This window comes from Osmerus mordax, chromosome 4 (assembly GCF_038355195.1).
Source record: "Osmerus mordax isolate fOsmMor3 chromosome 4, fOsmMor3.pri, whole genome shotgun sequence".
Classification (NCBI taxonomy): Eukaryota; Metazoa; Chordata; class Actinopteri; order Osmeriformes; family Osmeridae; genus Osmerus; species Osmerus mordax.
The window spans coordinates 19,722,984-19,740,763 of NC_090053.1; the positions used below are offsets into that span (position 1 = coordinate 19,722,984).

The window sequence follows — 17,780 nt, forward strand, 5'->3', positions numbered from 1 at the left end:
CAACAGTTAAAAGAAAATGCTTCACTTTGTTTTTGTATGAGGTAAATTTGTCGCAATACGACGGTGGGTCACAATGACTGATGGGTCAGAATGACCCGAAGATAACACAAGGGTTAAGTAACATTCATTTCAGATCGCTCAAAAGGACAATTCAGTCAATCAGTTGACCTAGCTAGCAGCTATTGCACCCTGTTATGGTTGTTGTTGTAATGCACTAGCTGGAGCCTGAGGGTTGTTTTAAAACGGGGCTGTTCCCTGTTTAAAGGCAGTGTACAAGATGAGCTTGGCGGCAGCTATTACCAAACCTAACCCTCTCACTGCTGAGGAGTGTACCAACAGGATGTTCATCAGACTGGACAAAGACAGAAATGGTTAGACACACTCATGCCTACACAAAGATGGCTGCATCTTCGCACGTGCAGATATTTTGCAACTTCTTGCAACAAAAAAAACCCAGTGACACCCTGCAATGTCTCTATCGGTCATACTGCTCTCCCTCTGTCTCCTGCCCAGCCATCATCAGCCAGGAGGAGTTCATCGAGGGGGCTCTGGAGGACGAGTGGATCAGGGAGATGCTGGAGTGTGACCTCCACACCGTCAAGGTGGAGCGAGCCCTGAAGGTCCCACCTGGACCCTAGCCCTGTGACAGATGGTGTGGACCCTGCCCTTGGAGTACTACGCCCTCAGAGGGGGGGAAGAAGAAACGATGACTGCTGGAATGAGACTGATTCTTTTTCATATCTGAAGTTGAGATAATATTGATCAGATTTAGGCCTACATCTTACTACATTCACCGTGATATATTTACTTCGATCATTCGATGTGCCTACTGTGTGAATAACTTTACTGATCACTGTAGATGTATTATTAAAACATGTAGGCTAATTATGGGATTTGTAGAATGTGAGTCGTGTTTTTTCCTGGAACCGCTGTCAACAAACCAACGCATGATCGCTCTTCGCCCTGTGTGATCGTTGACGTAATTTTAACCACAAGGTGTCATCCTTGAGCTATGAGAGTTGATTGGCAGGCGCCCCTAGGAGCTCCCAAGACCCCGTCGGAGTTCCTCCTCCCAAACCAATCCAGTCGGGAGCAGGGCGGGATGTGCCTGCTCGATGACGTCTCCACTTTCTAACTTCCCATCCACTCTGTCTCGACATGGCGTAGGGATTTTGAGGGTCGGAGGGCTGATATTGTAGTGGAAAAGGTTAAAAGTGTATGATATAAACGGCTCAAGTTTTTGTTTTGGTGAATTTGGAAACTTCTATCGTGGGAATTGTAAAGTTGTTTCAAAGTTTGGGTGAGTGTGTTTTTGTTGCAGTGATTTATATCCGGGCAGAATATTGTAGCCTATCGCCCGCTGTGATTCAAGTACAGCATAATAGTAAGCTATTGGTTCGGCTTCAATGTAGGCTAGGTAGTCTACCAACTCTTACTAAAACTTGTTAGTTTCATTAACAATAAAGAACTTCCTTTATGAGAGGATCTTTATCACTTTCTATGAACTAATGTTTTCCTTCAAGCTACTTTAAGCCCATGAATGTTAGCCATCCAATTTGTTTTACGCTTTCACTTAAAAGTCTCTGTGGATACAGTATGCGTTTATGTATTCTCCCAACACCATAAAGTGTAATAATGGACATCTTATGTAGCCTACTTTTAACCGTCCGTATGTTTTGCAGTTTTTTTCCCTCCCGTTCTAGTTAACGTACATGGCTTGTTCTACTAATCGAGTATGGATAAAAATGTCCAGTATTAGCTACAGACTTAATGGCATTTACAGTTATCTCACAGTCACATCTTTGGGGGAAATTGAGTTTATGACTTAGTCTCTTGTTTATATGTTTTAGTCCTTTGTCCCAGAAACACTAAATAAACCGTGCTCGTAACTCTAAACTAAACATGAGGGTGAATGAGCATTTAAAGGTTATAAATGCACATTCCTTCAAATTATCATTTGTTACCACTATGTTAGTGCGTGGTAACAAAAGCATCGGCTATAACATGCCTAAATGTCTCACCTATGTTGTCAAGCGAGGGACTGGAAATGCTACATTTCCCTCAAGGCTGGAAGTTTCCTACAAACTGAAAATGCCATCGATAAATGACAGCTTCTCACAAGTTCGGATGTAGTAATTAAGTCAAAGTAGACTGTGTACCAATAGAAAAGCTATAGCTAAAAACCAAAAGGAAAAGGGAATAGACTACATTTTTTGTAGATTGATAAACTGTTGATTTGGGATGGATTCAAAAAATGTTTAATTCTGCATGTGTCATGGTATTGGTAGCCTTCGAGTCATTGGGTTATGTTTATTACATTTATATAGGCCAACTTCTGTTCAAGCCTCACAAACGCTGCATTTTGACAGTTTACCAAGCTAAGTATAGACAGGGGGAAGGCCCATGAATCTGCTTGCCCGACACTCTCCTAGATGTTCAGGCATATTAAAAGAAAAATGTGTTTCCCTGCTCTCACCCGGGTCTCAAATAGCTGGGGTTGCTTTCCAAGCAGCGCTACCACAGGATGGTGGATGTCTGACTCCCTCCGCTGTCTGCGGAGCGGCGTCTGCATAGCCCCAGCCTGACCTAGTGCCCCCTAAACGGCCCAACACTGGGTGGACTTTACAGGTGAAACATGTTTGGCACCACAAATACTATTTATCACCATGGCCTATAGCACGGAGGCTATGTAGGCTGGATTACCCACAGGACTGAGAGGTCAAAATTGTCAATGTCTTTTTAATGTATTATATTTTGTCTGTGTATTTTTGTGGTATGTTTTCTAATGGACTGTTGAGTCTGACAATTAAGTTGAACTGAACTGAATTGGTGATACGTTGGTTTACCAGTGGACAGAGAATGTATTTACTGGCTATCCACTCAGAACAATTCCCAGACACCTCAATGTATGGGGCAGTTCCACCCAACATTAGGTAAGCTGAAGTATTTCCAGACGAAAAACGTCTGTGGATGGTGGGGCCTAGCACTTAAGGAATGGAAACAACAGCATTTGTGATTTGTTCTGTCTCCTTACCTGAAAGAGCACCGTCGTGGTGAAACGGTTTCAGTGCCGTGGGAAAGATAAATCAAGTACACACAAGTACTTAACAGTATTTGAAATGACCGGGCCTGGTTGTCAAAGGGCATCTCAGAATGTCATGTCATCATTCAGCTTCTCTGTTTAAGATTTGAGTTTCGTTCAACATCTCCTGGATAAACAATACAGTCCGCTGTACTTATGCTGACAGAGGAAGACATGCAGATCTCCACCAGGGTTGTAAATTCCTCCCAGAGTTCAACTGGCAGCCCACAGCACGACTCAGCCCAGCCTTCCACTCCCCAGAGCCAGCTTCTACTTGCATGGCTGCAAGTGGCCCTGAGGGCACAGTCTTCTCCCTGCGTGTGCCAGGATGGAGGTATCAGTCAAAGAGAGACCGGAAGGCGACGGGATGCGCTGGGCCAGGACACGCTCTGCACCCTCTCATCGGTGTGCGTGACGGAGGATGGGCTGCCATGCTCTTTGGAGCCTGAAGGGCCCAAAGCTGATGCCTCTGAAAGGCCATTAGTGACAGAATCTCCTCTTCATTGGTCTCCTCTTCTCTGCTCCGCTCTCCCCTCCCCCCCTCTTTCCTCTGATAAGATCAGCTATGAATGCAGTAAAGTAGTGGGGGTAAAGAAAACTGGCTGTTGCTTACTCTTTTGTATGCAGCCTGTTGTAAAATCCTGCCAACACATACAATAGTCTCCAGTGTAGGTCTCCTTGGCTGTGATGAGTGGTGCTGAGAGAAGACACGGACGCTTTGTGCGATGACGAGAGAGGTTTTCTGCCACCTCTTGTTTTGTTGAGGGCCAAACTAATAACAAGTTGATGAGACCCAAACAGGACATGGGGGGGGTGCGACATACAGGTGCTGTGAAATCGCATGTGTGATTTCACTGTCTTGTAAAGTCTAAGGGAACCTTGATGCAGGGCGAGAAACCCCGCGGCAGACATTTTTTCATGGCAGGATTGTTCGACAGGTTAGTCACCCAGGCGGAACGGGAGGCTGTCCTGCAGCCCAGGCCTGAGCGGATCTCCCCTGTAGCTAGGTGTGCTTGTTCTGTATCTCTGTCCAGCGCTGGGTGCACAGCCCTGACACGACAAAGGCCTGGGAGGCAATGCGACATTCAGATAGTTCAAAGTGCTCCACTTGAGAGTGGCTAGGTGACAAGTGGGTGGCAGTGGGAGAAGCCGAACATCTGGCGCTGAGCCGCTCTGTTTAAACTGTGTTTGCTAAGGGCTGGGTGTGAGGCATAACCATATATGTCTTGACTACAAGCTGTGCTGCTGAGCAGGGGGTTTTGAAAAATGGGCCTGGTGCTACCAGCTTGAGCTGGAGATCTTCATGGTAGACTGTCAACAAGCTGCCTACCCATACAGAAGACATTGTCTGAGCGTACACATCAGTCTGATAACCTATCATGGTCATCATAAATTGTGTTGACGGTCATTCTGAACGCCATTCCTTTCCTTATTCTCATTATGACTATCAAGACCAGTTAATGCAGGTTTTTGCTGAAAATGTGTATTTCCTTTTTTTGTTGCTATATAAACAACAAAATATCCCATTCTGAACATTTCTGGAACTATACATTAAGAAGAGATGTGACGAAACAACTTTAGAAATGCTAACCAAGCACATTTTAAATTTCAGCTACATAACACAAGTAAAATGAAGGACTTGAATCTAAATAAGTAAGGTGAGCTGAGCAAGCCTCATTTCTGCTCCTCAGTCCAGTCTGCAGACAGCATTCTGCAGGTCTGGACCGCAGGGTGATCTAAAGGAGGGACTGGTCACAGCATGATGTCGCTTCTTTCAACCTCTCATCTCACTGTGAGCAGAGATGGTCTGACGTGTTAATGTCTGTTTCTTTTCCAAATAAAGGGCATATTTGACCTCAGGAATGCTCAAATGACACAGTAGGAGGCGGGTGGGTGGCCTAAAGATGTGAGACCTGCCCCAGAAGTGTGTGTGTGTGTGTGTGTGTCCGCTTTGGTTTTAAAGAGCAGGTTCGGCTGAATAGGACTGCTGTGTTTTTCGGGGGGAGGGGGGTTCTCCAAATTTGGGGCCCCTAAAATGGCTCCTCACTCGTCCCCAAACAAGAGAGACTGGTGTCCCTGATGACAGCAAACTCTTTGTGCCAGTAACCATGGTTAAATGGCTTAATTGAAATTCTAAATATGTTCAGCAACTCAGGCCTGCAGCCAGAGTAGAAAACACACAAGGACTGAAATGATCCTGAGATCGTAAGATCCATTTTAGATGTGATTCCGCCTATAGGGAGGAAGGGAGTAGCAGTAATGTGTTTTTACAATAAAACAACAGTAACGTTACTGTGTCTGAGAACATGCAGACCTATCTGTTAACTGTCTAAATTACATGATAAGGCCAAAAGTACGTGAACACCTGACCTACTGTATATGAGCTTGTTGGATATCCCATTCCATAACTATGGGCATTAATATGGATTTCATCAAGCAGAAACAGGAAAGGGCCTTCCCCCAAAGTTTGAAGAACAGAATACTCTAGAATGACATTTTGTGCTTTGCATTAATATTCATAAGGGTTCTAGCCCAAAACCATGAAAAAAATCCCCCACTGTTAATTAGCTTGATAATGCCCTCATGTACAAAGCGAAGTCCAAACAGAAATGTTTTGTCGAATTTGGTGTGGAAAAACTGGCCTGCGCAGATCCCTGAACGAATTACAGTCTAAACACATTTTGAATAATTTCGATATCTAATCAGACAACATCATTGCCCAACCTCCCATTATGCTCTTGTGGGGGAATGGAAGCAAATCCTGCATCAATATTCCAACATTTATCATATAATTTTAAAAAGGCTATTTTCTGTTTGGAGGCTCCAGCGGATGTTGCTATGGGGTTCTCAGCACGCAAGGGCTAATTCCTCATTGGATGGCTTACAAAATGACAGGCGTAACACAGGTTCTGCTCTCACAGCTGAACCTGTAGACAGCCTAACTGCTGCTATGGGGTTTGGTGGCTTTAGTCTGCTGTTCCAGAGTTTATTTTGGGCTGGGGGAAGAATCCAAATGCTACGGGCAATTCTGTTTTTCCCCTGACAGAGAGGGACTGCATGTCTCCACTACAAACACTCCAGGATATCCAAGACCAATGCCAGGTTGGTTTCACCGGCTGAACTATATTGTAGCCCAAACCGTCTCTCTGTCCTCGCCAGCCAGACAGGAACTTAGCAGTTCTCCAACCTGCTAGTTATACACATGATGACTACGCTTGTTTTTCTGTCGCCATGTTCTGCCTAACATCAACGCTGCAAAGCTTGCGGCAGGAAACTTTCTGACCATGATATCCAGTCTGTGGTGAGGTACACCCACAGATACTGTATTGTAGTTGGGGACCCTAAGCCTGATTTGGTGGATTAGCTCATCTGTGAACAACCTGTCTCCAACTGAAGGGTTCTGGTCTCCTCTTCCTGCAGGGTTCAGAGCGAGCAAGGAAGATGATGTCAGATGCCAGCGACATGTTGGCAGCAGCTCTGGAGCAGATGGATGGGATTATAGCAGGTGAGAAGGTTCAGGCTGCTCTGGTCTAGCCTGGAATTGTCTTGCCTGGACTGGTCTAGCTTGGCCTGGTCTAACCTGGCCTGATCTAGCCTAGTCTGGTCTGGTCTAGCCTGGTCTGGTCTAGCCTTGTCTTGCCTGGACTGGTCTAGCTTGGCCTGGTCTAGCTTGGCCTGGTCTAGCTTGGCCTGGTCTAACCTGGCCTGATCTAGCCTAGTCTGGTCTGGTCTAGCCTGGTCTGGTCTAGCCTTGTCTTGCCTGGACTGGTCTAGCTTGGCCTGGTCTAACCTGGCCTGATCTAGTCTAGCCTAGTCTGGTCTAGCCTTGTCTGGTCTGGTCTAGCATTACACTACATGCCATTTACATTTCTGTGTAATGTAAAGTTACATACATGTCTATTCTGGTCAGGTCTAGCCTGAGCTGGTCTGAGCTGGTCTGGCCAAAACCAAATCCTCTCTGGACAAACAAAGTAACACAACTCTCTGTCGATGCGGATGGAAAGAATGTTGTCAGGAAATCTGTCAGAACTGTATCAGAAATGTTGATGTACTGATATGTTACGCATGCCTCTACAGCATCTTCACCAGGACTGTGCTCCAACTCAGCCTCTGCAGCATAACAGTTACTAAGAGCGTGTGTGTGTGTGTGTGTGTGTGTGTGTGTGTGTGTGTGTGTGTGTGTGTGTGTTTGTGTGTGGACAGTGCAGAGCCGTAATCCTATTCTTCTGCTTTGGTTAATTATAGAACTGACATTTCAGTTAACCATCAGATCACATGATGTGTCTCTCCCAGTAGGGTTGTCCAGAGCCCTCATCCAGGCTACTGGGCCTCTGGCTGTGTGGAGCTCTCTCTGCTTTGTTAAGTCTCCAGAATTCCTCACTTGTCTGGTGTGTTAAGTCCTCTAATGGCTCAGTGATGTAATGCTGTCCACTCAGCTGGGTCAAGCAGTGCCAGAAGCTAGCTGTGGTAGGGTTGGCTAAACAGAACCAGCAGTTCCATACGAATAAACTACAAATACCAGACGTGCTGATGTGTATCTGCATTCCTTTATCCTCATTGATTTCTCTTTGGACTGTGTTGTTTTATTTTTGTCTTGGCTTTCTCTGGTCTCTCTGTGGTCTTATTCCTCTAGTCTCTCTGTAGTCTTAATCCTCTAGTCTCTCTGTGGTCTTATTCCTCTAGTCTCTCTGTAGTCTTAATCCTCTAGTCTCTGTGCACCTCTCAACCCCTGCCAGGCTCCAAGGCTCTGGACTACTCCAACGGGCTGTTTGACTGCCAGTCCCCCACCTCTCCCTTCCTGGGCAGTCTGCGTGCCCTCCACCTGCTGGAGGACCTGCGTGGGGTGCTGGACGTGATGGACACGGAGGAGAGGGAGGGGCTACGCTGCCAGATACCTGACGCCACGGCTGACAGCCTGGCCGAGTGGCTGCAGGGGCACCTGGTGAGGCGCACGCACATAGGGACACACCTGGACACACACGCACACAGACACACACACGGACACAGACACACAGGGACACAGACACACGCACACACATTTACATTTAGTCATTTAGCAGACGCTCTTATCCAGAGCACACGCACACACACAGGGAGACAGACACACACACAGGGACACACACACACACAGGGACACACACACACTTAGGGACACACACACACTTAGGGACACTCAAGGACACACAAACGTAGGGACACAAACACACACAGGGACACACACACAGGGACACACACACACACGTAGGAAAAAATGTTGAAGTGTGCAAAAAACACACACCTCTTCTGCTCTTAGCTCCGCCCCCTCAGGACATGACAACAATGTTTTTTGTCAGAGCATCTGTGATTGACCCTCTCGGTCAACACCGGAGGTATTTGAATGCTTCCTGTTTGCAGCAGAAAGCCAGAGAGAGAGACTCTTTCAAGTCAAACATCTTGTAATCAGGTGTGTGTGAGCAACCAAGCTCTGGTTGGTTGGCGTGTTCGCTCTGGATAAGAGCGTCTGCTAAATGACTAAATGTGTTTAGTGGCGTGCGCCAGTGGAGATACAGAGAATGTTCCAGAAACTGTCTGAGTGAAAACAGACATTGGTGGTTGAGCTGCTTCATTCATTCTCTGGGATGTGAAGTGTCTTTAGTAACTTTCCCTTCTAAGAAGCACTGTCTAAGCAGTGCCGTCTGAGCAAGCGCCCAGTCTTGGGGTAGCAGAGCGAAGGGTTGCCGTTTAGCTGTCCCTGGGAAGGAGAGATAAGGCCCAGGTGTTGTCATAGAGCGCTCTGGGAACCAGTGTGCTGTCTGGGGAACTGCTGTGTTGGACTGGGCAGGATGCCAGAGAAATGCCAGAGAATGCATGTAATACTCTAACAGTGTGTGTGTGTGTGTGTGTCCATGCTCCAGCCAAGGCTTTTCCCCTCTGCCTTTTAAGATGGGGTTGGGGTGCATAAGGGCAGACGCCAAATGGACAACTTACGTTGAGGCGGTATCCGTGAAGCCATTATCCACACATTTTTTACATTCTAAAACGGTTTTCTTCCCACATCAATCTCAAACCAGCTCCAACACAAGAACATCAAGGGGCCCAAGCTCCAACACTGACTTCCCTCTGAAACTATTCCTCTTAACCCCCCCCCCCCCCCCCCGCCCCTGCTCCCCCCCAAAAGCAAACAATCCCCCTCTCCCTCTCTTTCTGTCTAACCTCTGACCCCACTCTCTGTTTCCGCAGTCCAATGGGCACATGTCCATGGGGCAAGACACCTACCAGGTGCGTCTGTCCAGGCTGGAGAGTGACAAGGAGTCCCTGGTCCTCCAGGTACCTTACCTTCAGCACACGTTACTATGATACTGTTGAGGACTGTTGAATACTATGTAGTACTATTGAATACTGCTCACTAGGGTTAAGAGTATTGGGTATAAATATTGAATACTGCTCACCAGGGTTAAGAGTATTGGGTATAAATATTGAATACTGCTCACCAGGGTTAAGAGTATTGTTGAGTACTACTTCCTGGGGCAATAGTATTGTGTAGTATTGTTGAGTACTACTTCCTGGGGCAATGGTATTGTGTAGTATTGTTGAGTACTACTTCCTGGGGCAATAGTATTGTGTAGTATTGTTGAGTACTACTTCCTGGGGCAATGGTATTGTGTAGTATTGTTGAGTACTACTTCCTGGGGCAATAGTATTGTGTAGTATTGTTGAGTACTACTTCCTGGGGCAATAGTATTGTGTAGTATTGTTGAGTACTACTTCCTGGGGCAATAGTATTGTGTATTATTGTTGAGTACTGTGCGGTTGTGTGGAGGCGACGCGGCCGGCCCTCTGGTACGACGCTGTGATGACTGTGTGCAGGTGAGCGTGCTGACAGACCAGGTGGAGGCGCAGGGAGAGAAGATCAGGGACCTGGACATGTGCTTAGACGAAAACCGGGAGAAACTCAACGCCACGGAGGAGATGCTCCAGCAGGTTGGTTTGTTGGGGGCGGGGCATCCACACCTTCTGTCAAATCACGTAGGCAGGTCAACTTGATTTGGCTTGACCGCCTCAATGGACGCAATGGGTCAGTCACATAAATCTCAACTGTAAGTGCAAAACAAATGCACCACAAATACTTCCCTGTATTATCTGCAGGTATGTTGGTATATTAGGGACCAACGTCCTTATATCTATTCTTGTGCAGACGGCACAAACGGCAGTTCACCTTCACCCTTTCCATCTCTTCTGGGAATGACCTTCTCTCTTGTTTCAGGAGCTCCTGTGCAGGTCAACGCTGGAGAACCAGAAGATGGACCTCATAGCCGAGGTGTCCAACCTCAAGATGAAGCTGAACTCCTTGGAGAAGGATAGTCTGGACATCGGTGACCGGTTCAGGGACAGTGAGGTAACGGGAGTCATCCAGGCCTCAGGAATTCACTTGTTTTCTTTCCGGCTCTCCATGTCTTTCTTGCTATTAGTTTCTCCTCTCTCTTTTTCCCTCCTCGCTCTCTCTTTCCTCCTCTCTCTCTTTTCTCCCTCCACCTCTACATTACATTTACATTTTACATTTAGTCATTTAGCAGACGCTCTTATCCAGAGCGACTTACAGTAAGTACAGGGACATTCCCCCGAGGCAAGTAGGGTGAAGTGCCTTGCCCAAGGACACAACGTCAGTTGGCATGACCGGGAATCGAACTGGCAACCTTCGGATTACTAGCCCGATTCCCTCACCGCTCAGCCACCTGACTCCCTACATCCCCCTCTCTCACACACATAAGAAGACAAACAGTGGTCTATGCAGTCCCACACCTGTGCGGGGGAGGTACGGCCTCTGTCCTTGTGTGTGCTTGCAGCTGTGTTTATGGGTAAGAACAGCGGAAGGCTACGTTGCAAGGGAATGCCGACCTGCGATGGAGAGGGCCGAGAGACTAAAACACTGTAGCAGTGCCTTGTTTAATGAACATTTGCTGTTCTCATACATTACGTTCATGGTTAATAGTGCTTAAGGGAATTCGTTTTTTATGCTAGCCTATGCTAGGGGAATGAAGAGAGATGTTCTTGTTTACTGGGGGGTGGGGGGGTTGCAGCCGGGGGGGGGGGGGGGGGGGGGGGGGGTTTCTGGCTCTGGATGAACTTGGACGACTCTCAAACACGTCATTTTATTGTTGTAGCGGCACAGCCAGGCCGCTGGAACACTGGGCTTCTGTCCATGTTCCGATTCACATAGCCCCACCCCCCACCCTCCAGGAAGTGCTCCTCTCCTGTCTTCTTCACTCCACAGCTGTTCTGGGAACAGTAGTTCTCTCCGAGGACAGTGGTCCTCTTTAAACCAGAGCCCTCTTATTAATCTCTATGTGAATCCAATGTTCATGGTGTTTCGACACGAGAAAGGAATTCAGCCATAGCTTGGAGAAAAAATGACTGTAGTGTTTATGCAACTCTGCGATGAGGGATTCCGGGGCCAGACTAGCACTGAAACAAACACACTATAAATATCACTCTCTTCTACCCAAAACATGTTCTCACTCTGCCCTTGGCAGCCTCTCTCCTCTCCCACCAAATGCAGTCTGGGTAATGCAGTCTTTCTGCCTTCTCCCAGGACCTGGTCCTGGAGATCAACGAGCTGAGGTACAGAGTGACAGAGATGGAGAACGAAAGACTACAGTATGAGAAAAAGCTCCGATCTACAAAGGTGAGCTATCCTGGTTAGAGCGTCAAAAGGAATGCCTGAGCATCCATGTTTGACAGTAGAATAACTCAAGTATTCTTCTTCTTTACCTTGTGACACTGAGCGGTTGTCTCTTCCTTCGGTGACTTCTGATGTTCTTTGGTGTCCCTCCTTTTCCCTTTTAGTTTTTCTTTCTCTTATGGTGTCTCTCTTCTTTCTTTCCTCTTGGGCTCCCCTCTGCTTTCTTGGCTTGCTTCTCGACGATAGTCGCTTATGGCCAAACTTTCTAGCTTGAAAATCAAGGTGGGCCAGTTACAGTATGAGAAGCAGAGGAAGGAGAACCAGCTCCAGGCACTGAAGGTCGGCTTTTCTCAGCCTCTCTGCTCGCCCATCCCCTGTCGCTTCTCCTTCATATCCCAGTTTTTGTTTGTGTTTACAGCGGGAATGATTGTAAGTGGTGTGCTTGTGTATGTGTTTCTGCACACTTATCTGAATAGAGATGAAAGTAAAAAATTATGAAACCGATATAAGATTGTTCAAATGGCAAAAAACAAAAAATAAATCATACTTATCAGCATGCTTAAATAACTGGAACAACGTCCATTTCAAAAATACCTAAATCACTTACTTCCCAATATGGCAGGGTGAAAGGTACAAATTAAATGTACCCAGAAATGCCACTTCCTGTATGCTACGTCCACAAGGCACCAGATTAAGCATATCGCATATTTTACCAAACCACAGTCATGTGTTCATCATGGACTCTCTGCCCTCGTTTGGCAGGAGTCGAGTCTGTTTTCTTTTATTCGTTCCCTCCCCTCTTTGTCTCCACTAACGTACTCTCTCACTATCATTCCCCTGATGTTTGTTTTGGGAGGCCCTGGTGCCCTGCACCCTCCTGTTCCTGCAGTCTGCTTCATGCAGACTTCCTGTTAGAATGCTGTTGACTCATCAACCCCCCCTACCAACACCCACCAGTGCTGACCTCCATCTGCCTCTGTCCATCACTCTCTCTCTCTCTCTCTTTCTCTCTGTCTCTTTCGAGCTTGCTCTCCTTCCCTCCCTCACTTGCTTTCGCTTTCTCTCTTCTCTTCTGTGTAGTTGAAGGTGAGGTGTTTGGGGGAGGGGGTGGGGGTAGTGTTAGGGTAGTATTGGGGTAGTGTTGTGTGTAGACTTACACAAGTGTTGAGGGTAGTTTTGGTGTAGTGGTCTGTGTAGTGTGAGGGTGTAGTGTTGGGGTTGGTGTTAAGGAAGTGTAGGGGTTGTGTTGGGGTAGTGTTGTGTGTAGTCGTAGTGTAGGGGTTGTGTTGGGGTAGTCTTGTGTGTAGTCTCAGTGTAGTGTAGGGTGTGTGTTGGGGTAGTCTTGTGTGTAGTCTCAGTGTAGTGTAGGGGTTGTGTTGGGGTAGTGTTGTGTGTAGTGTAGGGTGTGAGTTGGGGTAGTCTTGTGTGTAGTCTCAGTGTAGTGTAGGGTGTGTGTTGGGGTAGTGTTGTGTGTAGTCTCAGTGTAGTGTAGGGTGTGTGTTGGGGTAGTCTTGTGTGTAGTCTCAGTGTAGTGTAGGGGTTGTGTTGGGGTAGTGTTGTGTGTAGTGTAGGGTGTGAGTTGGGGTAGTGTTGTGTGTAGTCTCAGTGTAGTGTAGGGTGTGAGTTGGGGTAGTCTTGTGTGTAGTCTCAGTGTAGTGTAGGGTGTGTGTTGGGGTAGTGTTGTGTGTAGTCTCAGTGTAGTGTAGGATGTGAGATGGGGTAGTGTAGTGTTGTGGGGTGGTTGTGTCTGACTGGTGTCCTGTGTTGGCAGGAGGAGCTGGGTGTACTGAGGAGACAGCTGGAGGAGCGAGACGGAGACCTGAGGAGGGGCCAGGATCAGATGGGCTTCAGAGCTCCTGGAGGTCTGGGCAGCACAGAGAGAGGTAAGACCACATGACCTGCTGGGGCCAGTTCACCTCGCCGTCTCTGTGTCCTGATGCTTCTTAAATCCAGGCACATACTGCATATCTGCATCAGTCAATACACTCAACTTTATATTGAACAAGAATGAATTCTAGTATCATCGACTGATGTGGTTGTAAAATGATTTTGTACCTTATGTACCCTACAATGATGAGTCTAGAGAGTCCTACATTGACCATGTTCAGAAACTGCAAACAGTTTTTGTTGTCGTAACTGTGTATCCTGTCCAGTCTCCCACCCAGACGACACTCTTAAACAGAGGCTGAAAGAGAAACGTAAGGAGTGTTGGATGTCTGTGTAAACTGCTCGCCTATCCCCTGGCCCCTGTCTGCATGCGAGGGCATGACCTGTTTCAAACCCTGCTTGTCCCTGACCCCCCAAACGCTCCTCCCTCCCCAGACGAATGTTCACCTAACCCTGCCTGATGGGGCAGGCTTTACCTCTCTGTCACTTTCGGCTCCAGCATCCTACAAAAATGAGATGTTCACCAGTAGTACAGTAAGCAGGAGTAATATACAGCGTTTTTAAACTGCAGTAGGTCACATCAAAAAATACATTCAAATGTGAGAAACAGCGATCCCAGTTCTTGTCTGAACTCCCGTGCTTTAAGCCAGCTCGAGTTTGATTGACAGTGGTTTGACAAAATAAGACAAGGAGGAAGGCATGCCTCCCCTAAGGCGATTGGCTGGAAAGTAGCGGCACGCCCCCATATAGAATACATTGACTTTCCACTGGCAGTATGTTTATAGCGGACAAAACCTTTCTTTTCTTTTACAGAACAATAGTATCTACAAACTATGTTTGATTTGACACTCACTTGTCACTTCATGGGGCTGAAACATTTATTCGTTGCCGTGGTTGAGACTTATCAAGTGCACCTATTTGACAGTGTTTGAATCTTGGAAGGCCCAGGTCAGGTGTGTCCACCTGTGGCAGGCCAGGCTGTGAAAGCCCCGGTGTCACCCCTGAGGGAAGACGGATGGGTTTGTCTCACCTCACCTCCCTGCTGCCCCCTGCCTGTTCAGGCTGTGCTCGCACACTGCTACTCCCTCCTCCACCCCAGTCTCCATCCTCTCCCTCCTCTCCCTCTCCCTCCTCTCCCTCTCCCTCCTCTCCCTCCTCTCCCTCTCCCTCCTCTCCCTCCTCTCCCTCTCCTCCTCCGATACGTCCATCAAACACCCCCCCCCATCTTCCTCCACGCTAATCTGTGTCATGGTCCATCCTTTTCTTCATCACCTTGTCTCGCGTCTTGACGCCGTCACTGTAAATACGCACACACCCCCTTGTTACTTCAGTCAAGCCAAGGATCATACTCGCACTGAGCCAAAGGTCATAGAGTGCCTTACTTTATACAATAGACAAGTCTTTTAAAGCCCTCAAAGCAATGACCCCCCATCCCACCCAGTAGCTGTGTGAGATGAGGTTACCAGTCAGCCTTCTGCCTAGCACCCCCAGCCCCTCTCCCCCTGGCCCTCCTGACGTGCCTGTCCTCTTCAGATGTGGAGGTGCAGAGAATGAAGAAGGCCGTGGAGTCCCTGATGGCGGCCAACGAAGAGAAGGTAAGAGGCCCCGGCGCTCCTCCAGTTTGGCCCGTTGGTGCGACGCCGACTCCGTCGAGCTCCCCCCTCCCCTCACCCCGCCTCCTTCTTCGCCGTGTGTCCTTGCAGGATCGGAAGATCGAGGAACTGCGGCAGTCTCTCCTGAGATACAACAAGGTCCAGGACATGGTGATGTCCCTGCAGGCCAAGAAAGGTCTGGAGCTTTTCGGGGGGCGACGCGGTTGTGTCGGGTTTCGAAAAACCCTGTCGAAGGTGCTCGCTAAAACATCTGTTCCGTTCCAGAGAGAACCGGAGACGGAGAGGGCGAGGAGGCGCTCGACAACGGCTCCATCTCTATGGCGATGGCCCGCGTGGTTGCCATGGAGCTGGAGCGGGAGGGGCTGGTGGGTGAGGAGGAAGTGATCGGAACGAGCCCAGATGAGGTAGGATCCCCACACACACTCTGACATGATGTCACAAACACTTAGACTTGCATGCCCTAGATAGCTCCGCCCCCAGGGTGCTGTCATCCAGTCTCTGAAGTAAGCCAGTTGTAAAACACATCCCACGCCCGGCCTAAACACACTCTGGAGGAGGGAAGGAAGTGTTAATATCACAGTCAAATTACTTTGATAACATTCAGTGTCAGTTGGTAAATTAGTGATTTGTGAATTGGTGTCCATATCAATTAGGATTATCACTGGTGTTACTTTCCTCTAAACTCGATTCTGATTCTCAATGCACGATACATTTTACATTTTAGTCATTTAGCAGACGCTCTTATCCAGAGCGACTTACAGCAAGTACAGGGACATTCCCCCGAGGCAAGTAGGGTGAAGTGCCTTGCCCAAGGACACAACGTCATTTACACGGCCGGGAATCGAACCAGCAACCTTCTGATTACTAGCCCGATTCCCTAACCACTCAGCCACCTGACTCCCTGATACATGATAGATGACTAGAGTTCTGTGTTCGGTGTAGACGCTGACTTGTGTTTATGCTTCCCCTTGACGTCCTGTTCCATGCACAGCTGGAGAGCCGCCTGACAGTGACTGAAGACCCGTCGCCAAGCCCTCCAGCCAGGCCAGCCTCTGACCCAGACCGGGGGCCAGACCCGGACCCAGCAGGGCCCAACAGGTGAGCAGCACCTCAGCTTCTAGTCAGCAGGCCCTGGGTGGTGGAGCGCATCTGAACCTTCATCTGAGTGGTCTTGATTGTTCCAGGTCCCCTGACGGCACCAGGGCCGGTAGCCAGGACAACCTGGATGGCAGGAACAGAGAACAGGTGAGGAGATGCTAAGATAGAGCCTCCAGTGAGGGGGTTCTCATGGGTCATAAAGCGACTCCACCACTAACTCCATACCGTTCTGTCTCAGATTGTGTCATCCCCTTATCAGTAGCCAACGGAGGTTGGCCTGTCCACAGCAGTCATCTATCTGAGTGTATATCACATGCTGTTCAAACTGTATTTGTGGTTTCTCCCCTTTTCATCTTCCTCTTGTGCTCTCTTGCTTGCTAGAGGCCTGAGACTCTGCTGTTCCTAATAAAGGTTAGCTTGCTCGTTGGGTGAGACCTCTGACTGTTAATCTGTCTCGTCTTCCTGTCTGTCTGCCTGACGTCCTGTCTGATTGGCAGCCTGACTGCATCACCCGTCATCCTCAAAAGTGTCTGCCAGCGTGCTTCACCGCACCCTTTGTATACAAGCCGTATGCAGGTGGTGCTCTGTGTGACCTGTCTCCTCCTCTTCCTCCTCCTCCTCAGAACAAGGCCCGCGAGGAGGTGGCTAAGATTAGCGACCGGCCTCCCAAGCCCCCCCACTCCTCCCCCTCCCCCCACTCCTCGCCCTCCTCCCCCCGCACAGACGACACAGGCTCCTCCCCCCGCGCCGCCCCCACAGACGACACAGGCTCCTCCCCCCGCGCCGCCCCCACAGACGACACAGGCTTCGGGAGCCGGAAGTCCCGCTCCTCCTTCGGCCGGGGCTTCTTCAAGATCCGGGGGGGCAAGAGGACGGCCAGCGCCCCCAACCTGGGTGAGGGAGGGGGGGCTGGATCTAGGGGACCTGTAGCGGTCGGGCCGGAGGCTGGCTTGGACATGAGTGTTGCTTTTTTTCTTTTCGACAAGGCCTAGGCATGTTTGTTGATGTTTCCATTGTGAAGGTTGGCTTCCTATGCTGCCTGTGCTGCGCCCGCACTCTGACAGTCCAAACCTCGTCATTTGCTGCCCACACCAAACAGTGCTTAGTCAAGAGAGCCCTGCTTCACCAGTGCTCCGTGCATTGTGTGTGCTTTGTGTGTGTGTGTCTGTGCGCGCAGTTCTTGTGTGTTAATCTCTGCCCTCTGTTGTCCTCGTCCTGTCTGCTTTGTGCGACTTCGGAAGACCGCAATCGGAGTGCGAGCGCCCCTATGCTAGGTACAGTATGCAGCCATGTCCACTAGGACTAGCTAGGCTAAGTAGGATCAGGGGAGATGCAACAAAGCTAACTAGAGAGTACTTTGGCTCCTTTTTGCTGTGTAATTACACAGTAACTACAGCAGATGTAATTACACAGTAACTATAGCTGTTGTAATTACACAGTA

The 17,780-nt window shown here is 48.6% G+C and overlaps 1 protein-coding gene across 3 annotated transcripts in view; it reads left to right on the forward strand.

Moving 5' to 3' along the window:
• Positions 1–1,160: 1,160 nt before the first annotated feature.
• ppfibp1b (PPFIA binding protein 1b) overlaps positions 1,161–17,780 on the forward strand; it is a 21,611-nt gene continuing 4,991 nt past the window's right edge. Inside the window, exons 1-16 of one of the 3 annotated variants that reach the window (XM_067234286.1) lie at positions 1,161–1,300; positions 6,503–6,587; positions 7,819–8,024; positions 9,302–9,388; positions 9,929–10,042; positions 10,326–10,457; positions 11,652–11,744; positions 13,513–13,624; positions 13,895–13,939; positions 15,162–15,223; positions 15,332–15,416; positions 15,506–15,645; positions 16,233–16,339; positions 16,426–16,486; positions 16,721–16,750; positions 16,963–17,233. In XM_067234286.1, the coding sequence (XP_067090387.1) occupies positions 6,524–6,587; positions 7,819–8,024; positions 9,302–9,388; positions 9,929–10,042; positions 10,326–10,457; positions 11,652–11,744; positions 13,513–13,624; positions 13,895–13,939; positions 15,162–15,223; positions 15,332–15,416; positions 15,506–15,645; positions 16,233–16,339; positions 16,426–16,486; positions 16,721–16,750; positions 16,963–17,233 (1,609 nt within the window). In that variant the 5' untranslated portion in view covers positions 1,161–1,300; positions 6,503–6,523. The remainder of the gene's footprint in view (positions 1,301–6,502; positions 6,588–7,818; positions 8,025–9,301; positions 9,389–9,928; positions 10,043–10,325; positions 10,458–11,651; positions 11,745–13,512; positions 13,625–13,894; positions 13,940–15,161; positions 15,224–15,331; positions 15,417–15,505; positions 15,646–16,232; positions 16,340–16,425; positions 16,487–16,720; positions 16,751–16,962; positions 17,234–17,780) is intronic. The other 2 variants (XM_067234287.1, XM_067234289.1) reach the window with 2 other exon arrangements.